This window comes from Xyrauchen texanus, chromosome 4, assembly GCF_025860055.1.
Source record: "Xyrauchen texanus isolate HMW12.3.18 chromosome 4, RBS_HiC_50CHRs, whole genome shotgun sequence".
Lineage (NCBI taxonomy): Eukaryota > Metazoa > Chordata > Actinopteri > Cypriniformes > Catostomidae > Xyrauchen > Xyrauchen texanus.
This window is the reverse complement of record NC_068279.1, coordinates 19,457,777-19,468,969: the sequence shown is the minus strand read 5'-3', so window position 1 is coordinate 19,468,969 and position 11,193 is coordinate 19,457,777. Positions and strand designations below refer to the sequence as shown.

General features: G+C 36.1%; 1 protein-coding gene across 2 annotated transcripts in view; it reads left to right on the top strand.

Annotated features, from left to right (window-relative positions):
• Positions 1–1,197: 1,197 nt before the first annotated feature.
• The window catches only part of LOC127635627 (collagen alpha-1(I) chain-like), a 44,962-nt gene continuing 34,966 nt past the window's right edge, over positions 1,198–11,193 (top strand). Inside the window, exons 1-3 of one of the 2 annotated variants that reach the window (XM_052115785.1) lie at positions 1,198–1,267; positions 1,860–1,991; positions 9,813–10,427. In XM_052115785.1, the coding sequence (XP_051971745.1) occupies positions 1,202–1,267; positions 1,860–1,991; positions 9,813–10,427 (813 nt within the window). In that variant the 5' untranslated portion in view covers positions 1,198–1,201. Of the gene's footprint in view, positions 1,268–1,859; positions 1,992–6,941; positions 7,064–9,812; positions 10,428–11,193 lie in introns of those variants that run through there. The other variant, XM_052115793.1, reaches the window with a different exon arrangement.

Below are 11,193 nucleotides of genomic sequence, written 5' to 3'. Positions count from 1 at the left end.
CTGGATGTACCCTTACATGGGCATCACTACAGATGGCTTGCTGATAGTTGGTGGCATCTTGGAAGGGTTTGAGACACCCTTTGAGGTATTTATTAACATCACAAAAAGTTCACATGTTGCATGAACATAATCATCATGCAATATGCCAGAAGGGTGTGGAAATAAGGGAGATGGGTAAATATAACTGGGTGGGGGCTTAGAAGAGGGACTTTTAAAGGCTTCACTTATGGTCACTTTTGTCATAAGTGTATCTATACTAGGTATACTGTATATTATCTCTTGAAAGTTTGACCTAGGCATTTTTTACTATTATGTTAAATGGTGGAAAACTGTAACAATGAAGTCATCAAAACTTTGAGTTACTGTAGCACAAATAGCAGTTTGGGGATTATGTATTGCCAAGAAGTTAAATAGTGTATGCTGGGCACTTGTTGACTGCTTTACCTTCACTATCTGGTCAAAATCACCAAAAAAAAACAATTGTAAAGGAATTCATACACAGGCAAAAATGTAGGTTTGTCTGCAACACTAATTTCAAACAATTTAGCATTAGCCTTCAGATAAAAAGGTTTTTAAGATCATGAGAACATAAATTCAGTCAAGTGTGTCCAAACTTTCTAATGATAGTGTATATCATACAGTTTGTTGTTAATGTCATCCGTGCTTACTGTAGCAAATAATTAATTGTAACAGATGAAGTTCTTATGCCAGTTGTGGGTACCAAGAATCCATCAAGCCGTTCCTAATGTCATCAATCTCAATGTGCTCACAAAGATTAAAGACTTTGAAAATGTCTTTGTACAATGCAGTTATATACAATAATGTTTATTAATGAAACTAGAGCTGTCTGGCTATTGTTGCATTGCATCATGGAAAACATGTCTGGCTGGCACACCACATTGATTCTCTGCTTTCAGAGCCATTATTTGAAACTTAAAGATGAATGGTTACACAGCAAGCCAGCTTATGAGGCAATCTGGATTCCCAGCTCATGTCTAAATACCTACAGTGAGGTTTTACATTGGCATTGGAAAGCCACTTTGATGTCAAGTTCAATATTCATCTTAAATAAATGAGGCATGAATGAGTGAGAAACTTGCTAAAGCCAATAGATTATTATGTGGATGTTATGATAGCTCAAATTTGCCTCTGGCATCTATGTTCTTCTTCACAGGGAGAATTGAGACAGATGACGTTCATAATGGGAGATGCAAATGCTGCCAAGGATCACTGTTCTCTCCATCAACATATGTGTGAACCTAAAAAAGTATGTAGTTGTAAAGCATCTGAAGGCTAGTCTTCAAAATTTCTGCACAGCTGATATGCCAGTTCTGACCCACCTCAACTTGTAGTATCATAGTATACTTTAATGCTGCTTTGGATCTGTGTAAAACAAATCCACTACACAGATTTTGTCATTGTCATGACTTAATATATATTTTATAATTTATAATACATTTATAATTATTTTTCAAATCATTTATAATTTTATTTTTGTTTTACAATGTTCATTTTTTTAACATTTCATATTTTCATTAATTTCATATTTCTATATTCATAATTTCACATTTAAAACATGGATTTTAGAATACTATTATTGCAAATGTTATTCTTGAGTCAATGCATACATGCTGCCTTGGTGCAGTATTAAACCTTTTTATTGTATATATGCTGCTTTAGGTTTAAAACAGCATTGGATGGAAAAATAGCTCTGAAGTTGAGTTGAGGACTTGAAGTCATTTAAATGCAGTCATACATCTAAAGTTTTCAAATAGTAAAATATCTAACAGAATGTTCTTGTCTACTAAAAGTAATGTGGTTTAAAGCGAAACATCCTGTTTTCCTTTATTCCCCCACAGAGGCCCTTGTTGTCCCCATATGGCTTATCGAACAGAACCACCCTGTCCAAGCCCTCCACATTCACAGACGAGACTGTTGAAGTAGAGTCGGTTCCAGAACTCAGGCCTGAACTCAGAGAAACACATGGTCTGGTAAGTGATAGACAATGAGAAACATCCCAATGTTAATTACAGACCTTGACAAGTCAGTTTACCAGCAATCTGTGTATGAATTATTACACATTACCTCGAATAAACAGCCACTCAAATGGTGAGTAATTTGGCAGATATGAATGGACGAAGCCTGTGCACAATGTGGGGAGAATGAAGCTCAGCTGGAGAAGAGAGATGGATGACTTTGGAGGTCAGGATATTGAATAAATGGGGAAAGAAGGGATCGCTATGACTTCTCATTTGTCCTCATAAAACTGTTGCTGTATTTTCCTGCATGGAGAGTGCCATGATTAATTGTCTTCATGGGAACTGTCTCAATTCAGTGCTGTAAAAGCTAGGGTAAACATCCCATCTGGGAGAGTAAGATGGGGTGACCCGAGAGCTCACTAGGTAGGTAGACACTAGGAACAGCTCCAAAGTTGTAAATCACCTGGAAAGTCATTATGCACCTTCATTGCTGTATATTTTCAGTGAGTTATGTGCACTGCAGGACATATTATTAGATATTTACGGGCTTTTGTTTGATGATTTGACTGTCAAAGAAGCTTGCATTTATGTTCGCATCTTGCTAGACACATTTACATCCTGGACAAATATGTACTAAAAGTATTGAGTCCATAAATATCTAGAGAAGATCCCTCTCTGGAGACGATTACATTTTGAAGGGAATTGTGCTCCATACTGTTACTAACTGTCTCATCCAATAGCAGCAGCACTGCCTAAAGGGAAGTGTCTGAAGATAATCTTGAAGGGTTTCAGGGTTTTTAAGGGTTGAGTCTTGTTGGATGTTCCTTTAACATGTTATTTCACAATTATGCATGTATGAGGAGAGCTCATGTTGTTTATTACAGCTACCGTGGACTCTGTGTTTTTTTATGTACAGTATATGTGTGTGTGTGTGTGATGAAATTAGATTTAAAGTAGTGGTCTGGAGTGTTTTATTTGTTTTGCTTAATCTGTAATCCTCAGCATATTTGGGCATTTTATGGAACCACAATTATGATGTTTGATGAGTGGAAATTGCATAAATGTGAATAGAATCAATGACTCTGGAAGAGAAATATTAAATCTGTTACTTGCTCATTAGATTAGATGTTAATTGCTAATCTAGCATACACTTCATGCTGACATAATTTGCACAAAATCCTTGATAATTTCCATACTCAATTAATATGATCTGAAACATACTGTAGATCATCAATGATCATTAAACAGTTAAATACATTACAAATCTCCAAACATTTGTGAACAAACAAAATCTCCCAGTTGTTGACAAGTTTATTTGGCCCATTAAAGTTTCAATTGCATTGTGAACCCTTCTTACAACAGAAGATTATATTATCTCTCTCTCTCTCTCTCTCACACACACACACACACACACAACACATATAATGGTTGAATTATTTAGTGGTTATCATCTTTGAAATCAAAAATCATTGTGTTCAAGTCAAGGCAAATCTGTGTTAGGCATCTTCCCTCTATGTGGTGGCATTTTACAATCCACATTTCCAATATCATCCCATCTATCAGAGATGCAGAAAAGCACAACCCCCACATCTGGATATGGTTTCATTTGAGGCATAATGGAGGCTGATTTTAGATCATGTTCCCTGTTTTCTGCTAAACAATTTGTCATGTGTCCAATATTGCCACAAATGACAGTACCCCAAATGCCAGTTAACATACTGCATTGTTTCTGATATTTTAACAAACAAATATACGTTTTTTGTTTTACTTTTGGTAATTCTGTTCAGTAATTATAAATGGAGCAGACGAACTGTGAGAGTTCTTCTCTGCATATGTCCATTTCAGAGCACAGCATGGAAATGTTCTTGGCAATGTTTGTCTATATCATCTATTTATTCTGGCCTCACAAAGGTTAGACATATAATCGTGGTTCTGTGCTGTAATTTGTAACACACTTTTGAAGCTAAAATAAAGCAGACATCATAAAGTAGATATAAACTTAATGTGAATAGTATTTTTTCAATATTCAATATGGTATATTATCATTTTAATAAAACTATTGAAGACAGTGGCCCCTCATTGTATTTGGACACTTTTTGACATTTAAGCCACACTTCAAGCCATAAATCTAAAAATCATCCAAGTGTCATCTGCAACTATCATTTTGTTTTTTTAAACTCTAAGAAACATCTTTTATTTAAATGTTTTGACTGAAGAAAGTGCTTTTGCTAGTGTTCCTTTAAATATATGCCACTTGGTTTGATATGTTGTTTTCTGCAAAAACATGAATGCATTTTTAAATGTGGCTTAAATATCAAACATTTAGGGACCTCTCTATAATCACTTTATAAGTACATGTCCCATTAAATTTATAAGATGAAAAGAATATCTCTCATCATTCCTTGTGGTCTTAGCTATTTGATTAATTAGGCTATGGGGATTTGTGGATTCCAACTCCCACTGGCAGTGAAAATTGTGCAGACCTCAGAGACAGGGTCCCACAGGAAAGTCATGGAACAGAGTCTTCATTTGTGATTAATGTCCCTGAGTTACCTCTGTTACTATGACAACCATCACCACTAATCCTCGCTGTTTTAATGACCTTGTGGTCATTCACCATTCCAGTGCTTTGATTGTGAGTGCTGGAGGTCTGTTTAAAAAAAATTGCTTTGAATCCACCCTAACCTCATCAAGTTTATTTCTGGAACAAATTGTCATTTCTAATTGATGGTTCACTAGTGCTTTCATAAATCTTTCTTCTTTGTGGCTTCTTTGCATCAGTTAACAGGGTTTAGATGTCTGAATGTGTCTTCTGTTACTCGTCACGGTTTGGCAGTGATGGAGAAATCCCCGGTGTTTATGCTAAATCTAACATAGCCTCTAATTTGGTTTTAATATGGATTTAATCTGATTTTATTAAAGTTTCCAAACCTATGTCTTCTTTGTCCCTCTCATATCCCAGAGAGCTTCAAGGAAACTGAAGTAAATACTGACATGCCTCATCTGTGAATAAAATATCTGACAATGGCTCTTTTCAGATTTATAGGTGAAGTGTGTCATATTTTTCAATGTTAAAATCAGGGGTCTGAAAACATTTCAAATAATGAAAACAAAAACCCTAAATGAACAAGATGTTTTGCTGAATGTTTCAGAAAACAGGAACAAAATCCCTTTTACATTTATGCATTTGGCAGACGCTTTTATCCAAAGCGACTTACAGAGACCTTATTACAGGGACAATCCCCCCAGAGCAACCTGGAGTTTAGTGCCTTGCTCAAGGACACAATGGTGGTGGCTGTGAGGATCGAACCACTGACCTTCTGATTAACAGCTTACCAGTGTAGTCTTTTAGACCACTACACCACCACCACTCCATAGTCCTTTAAAATAATTCATTCCAATAATGTTTTCCATGAAACCAAATTACACCAGTTCATGTTGCCCAAAAAATGAACCTTCTCTGTTTTTGTTGTGGAACAAAGCACATGCTTTGATTGTGAAGGAAAATGCTACATCACACATTTCTGTCCTTTAAAGCATGTTGTGGCTTCAGTCTTCTTTGAGATGCTCTTTAGTCTTTTTAAGCCCTTTTAGATGACTATAAATAATTACCATGTATATGTGCACAGTTAATCCAGATACAAGGAAAAATATTGAGGCAAAAAGTTAATTTCTCAGTTGTTTCCAAGTCTTCACTGAATTGTTGTTAGATGTGATGCATTCATGCAGATTTAATGCTGCCTGTTTTGACCAAGAAGCAGATCTGTAATTAAAGCAAATAAACTAAATAAAATAATTAGATCATTAAGTAATAATTCAATTTTTAAAATAATATGACACTGCCACCATAAATCCAAAAACATGCCCAAACCGTGTGCGCATACATGCAGGAGATTGAGCTTTTGGCTATTGATATTGATTTTAGATCTCCAGATTTATTTTAGAAATATTTTTAGGGATATATTTAATATTAAGAATACATTTATTGAAAATATGCAATTTTATATAGGATACAGAATATGTTGCTTGTTATTATATTTCTATGCAGATAATTCCCTAACACTGAAAAAAAAAAAAGCTGATTTTCTCTTATTTTGGTTGAGGCAAGTCCCTAAATTTGGTCTTGTTTTTCCAGATCAGACCCTTATTTTCTTGAGAGAACTGGAAACACTGTAAATGGTATTTCACCCAACCTTCCAGAGTATTGTTGTTTTGTAGAAAAGAACAGTATTAACCATTCTTTAATTTTGTCCTAAACTGTTACCAATTGTAAAGGACGTGGCAGATCGCCGGTACCGGAATGCCAGTATGGAAAAATAAAGTTTCTGCTCAGATCGAACCGAAATGAAAAAATATATTGGTTAAAATACTTTCTCCTATCTCAGCTTAATGTGCAGAGACAACAAGTAAGCCATTTGAGGGTTGATTTCCCTGAAAAATATAAACACTGACTCTGCTGTGCTTTCAAAACATTGCTATGTTTTGAGCAGCCCGACACAGCCAGCAACACTGGTTCAACCAATGGTGTGAGTTTGGGGCTAGACTATCTGTTTGAGAAACCAATGGAAGACGCTGGTGTAACCAAAATTACACACTTTACCTTTTAAATCCAACAGCTTTTGAGTAAATTGCCACCATGAAAGCCCTCCTTTGTATTCCTTTTTTATATTTCAGGAAAAAATACTACTAATTGCATATATCCTCTGTCTACACAATGCTTCATTAGACAGGCTTTTATATCACCCTCAAACTGCCCAATAAACCACAGACAAGCATATCAGAGGACAATAAGTGGCTATTGCACTTTTATATGGTGCTGTTCATTTGAACGGATTAAAGTCTGAAGGCTTACAGAAGTTGGCTGTTATGTGTGAAACGTGGGCACAGCTCCTCTCTGGGTGGTTCTGTCTCTGGGAGGGCATTGGAGAGAGCTTGCACTGTCTTGAAACTTTAGCAAGAATACTGGGGCAGTTGTGCAGTGTGTATCGCCAGCAATCATGGTGTACTTCACTTATATGGGATGTTACCTTGCACTAGATCTGCTTCTGCTAGGATTATATGTGGAGGGCAAAAGGAAAGCCATGGTAGGAAATGCATGTCTTTAAGTGCAATGATTTTTGAGGTTTAGACATTTTCAGAAAATAAATTTAGCTCAGTATGATAACTGAGTGGTATATTGTTTCTGGTCGTAGTATACTATATTTTATTGTCAGATATTGTGTGACTATGTTGAATTGTTTTTGTGTTCATAACACCTGCACTATATAAGTGTTGCTACAGTAATGAAGAAATGATCCTGCAGGGATTAATAAAGAATTTTCTTATCTCATTTTAATTTAATCTAACATACAGGGAAATATTTTGAATATCAAATAATTATTTGTTGGAGTATTAGTTGTACCTTGAAATGTGTATTATTAAGATAAAAAAAAAAACAAGTGTAAACAGATTTCACAATTAATGGTATCGGTTTGTGCTGTTTGAGTTTTGTTTTCATAAATATAAATCAACAATGGAGACCTTCCCATTAACACTTTTGTATGTTCAGCTGCTGAAACTGGGCTGAACTAAGAGGGTCAATGGGCTGGAAACTGCAGGTTGAATGGAGATTAAGAAGATCATAAGACGGCAATAAATAAAAACATGTTAAGTGGATGTTTATTTTTTTTGGTCCAGTTAATCTGATTGGTTTGAGGTACTGAGATCATTTGTATAGTAGCCAAAAGAACTGTATCCTGTAAAGTGTTTTCTTCTTTAAGAACTGTATGCTGTTTTCCTCTCTGATGTCACTGATTGTGATCTATTCTCTCTATGGTCCACAAATATGTTCCTGGGTGATTTTCTTAATGGAGTGTCAGATTTTCCCATCTGGATCCCTCAGCAATTAACCTGCTAGAATCTCCCTCTTAACTATGATTTACGATGCCTCTTCTCATTATTCAGCCATGTTGATCACTGATAATATTCTGCCCAGGGCCTCAAGCTCCAAGCTATTTTCCAGTCTCTCTGAAATGTTTGTTTATATCTCTAAATACCTCCAGACAGAGCAAGTCCATGCGTCATCTTCATACTGGTGTCTCAGTCTCCCAAGTTGAGATCTTTAGCCATGCAGAATATTTGGTGTTTTTATTGTAGAAATAGTCAGTTTAACAAGGGCTATAGCAAAATCAAATTGCATATATCAATATATATTGGTGAAGATAATTCAAAGATACTATTATAATTGTCGATGATGATATTTAAAAGGAAAGTGCCTTTTTTAACTCATTATATTATTTGTTTCAATTTCACTGAACATAAGTCTTTCACTGGCCTACAGTACATTTTACAGTCGACTTTGTCAGACAGTCCGATGTAGATATAGAGACCCTTTATACTGGACACGTTCTTATATTCCATCTGTGCTGTTTGAATTGTTGGTGTAACATGCAGCATCAAACAGATGTCTTCTGCTGTTGGTTCTCACTGTTTTATAGCATCTCACGCAATGAGAACGTTTTCAATGAGGGCGTTTTTAAGATGCCGCAAGTTAAAAGCTTAAAAAAAAACATGTCTCAAGACGCCTGCGTTCTGTTGCACTCTGTCTAGCTGGGTTTTTTTTTTTTTTTAACTCAAAACATGCATCCTGTCATGCATCCTTTGGTGAGGCATGTTGCCTGTAGTAGCAGATGGGACTAGGCTCACCATGGACTTGCAAAAACATGCTTTGCATTTAGGTGTTAGTTAGAATTTGAATGGCTCCAATGGTAGGGAAATGTGAAATATAGGCTATATATATATATATATATATATATAAGTAATAATTTTACTAAATGTGTTAAAGTGACAGCCCTAATTTAAACTTTTAACATGAAATAAAAGTTGTTACTATATGGAGCATCTATATTACTAACTCACTTCCTTTCAGACAAACCACTGGTTCATTTTGTCTACAAAGTGTAATTGTTTCTTGGAGTCTCTGGTGCTACTCCTGCATCTCTCACAGGAGTTGTTCCAGTGGTCGGTACAGTTCCAGCCAAAGTTGTAACCCGTAGCACTGAGGAAGGTAAAACAATTATTCTTGGAGCTGTGTCACCCTTGAGAGGATCAGGTGTCCTTCTCATCTGAGGCAGACGCCTTACAGTGTTAAGTGCCTGAGTACTCTTTCTCTGTGGCTTATTGTTACAGTAAAAGAGGAGGACAGTGAGATGGAACCCATAGGTCTCACAACTCAGAATCACGTGTAGGCCATTGGCCCTGTCCTCAATTATAATCTTTTCGCTTGGTTTAATGTTTTCTTAAAGTGATTCTAATAAATAAAAATGAGAGTTTTGTGGCTTTTAGTGCATATATAAAGGCTTTGAGGCCACCTACATGCTAGTGTCCTCCTAAAAGTTGAAAAAAGGACAACTCTTAATTAAGTAGACAGGTATAAACATTTTAAATTTAGCCTATCCTGCGCTTCATAGTTATTTCTCCAATCAAATGCTCTTTAGAATGACAATGAATGTCCAAGCAAGTAGCAAGCAAGTAGCAGTCCATGGTTCATGGCTGTGACATAACTGAATCCTATTGGCTATAAAAAAAAAAACGGGGGACAAGCTAATCAATATGTCTGACCAAATTTCCTGTTTCAATAGGAAATACATCATCACTGGACAAAAAACTGCACTTGTCAACCTTTTTGTGGTTTTATGAGACCTTTTGTGGTGTCCATCTATCACTTGTTGTTTCCTCACTTCTCATCCTGTTCTAAAAACGGGTTGCAGAATATTGGTATTGTTTTGTTATTGTATTTTGTATGCCATGCAAATAGTTCCTCACAGTCTCTTATATTGTTTAATTATTTTCCAGAACTCCAGTGTCACCTTTCAGAATGAAGATCTCCATGGGGAATCTTATCCTTACAGAACTTCAAAGCATTCAGTTCATGGCTTTGTAGTGGTGGAAGAGTCGGACCTTCTCACATCTCCTCTTATTAGAACACATAGCAGGTATAAGGACACCAGTGACAAAAAGATCCAGTCCACCTCTTTCAAATCCTCAGAAGAGAACCTCAGCTCTCAAAAACTGAAAGCAGATTTGGGTGAAGATCTTTTGGAGTTGATTCCTTTGAAGTCCTCTGGGGACATCACTGATTTGGATTCTATATTGAATGTGAAGCGTTCAGGCAGTCAAAAGAATCTGGCCCGATCTACAGTTCATTCAGAACATGAGTTAAACCAGCTGACTGAAGAAGGTTATTTACTTACTTCTGGGACATCCAGTAAAGTATCCCAACAGGCTTTGGTTGATGACCTCTCACAAAGAGGCCATGGAATGCCAGTTGGCACTGGCCAAGCTGATAACAATCTCTCAAGCACAGCAAGAGTTGCACTTAAACATGGTGATGTTGTAGTAGGATTGGATGGAAGGAGTTACAAGCTTCTTGGTGGAAACCCAGGGCCTTTTGGACCTCCAGGGAAAAGAGTGAGTTACCACAACTAAAATGAGCATGTTTACATGCACATTCTTCCACCAATTATGCTTAATAAGCACATGTAAATGCATTCCTTAATAATGGGTGTAAGGTAATATACGGCATAAGAATAAATTACATGGGTAGATTTTTTCCCATTACCCAGATTTTGCGTAGCATGCATGGAAACACCTTAACCGCCGTTTTTACCAGCTTATCCAATGTACGCATGTTTTGTGTGACCGCCTCTTCGTGGTTTGACGTCAAAAGCAGAGAATAATGTGATTATTTCAAATCTCATGTAAGATTGTAAACAGGTTCATTGGTGATGAAATAAGCGATAATATTTTAGAAATATTGTTAGAAATGTGAAAAAGCGATAATATTTTCCTGATCAGCTGTTTTAGCAGTAAAATGACAGCAATTCAGTATCTCAAGAGGTTGGTGTCAAATATTTAAGATTTTTGTATATTTAAAGTAACTTGAGATTTTTTCCTGTGCATCAGTTGTAACCGAACACTTTGCTTACTTCTAAGTTGTTTGTAGTTAAAATTGGGAACTTGCCAATTATGATCTCAAATCATATCATATTGCTCGTCTGAAAACATCTTTGCATGTTTCTTAGTCTATTCTTGATTGTATACATATCCAAACCTATGTCAGTAATTTTTTGGAATACATCACTGCCAAAACCTAAATGTTGTATAATCTTTCTCTCTATGAAAAGAGATTTGAGGAACACTCCATTGATGATGCTTTGGTAAAAACAGATCTAGT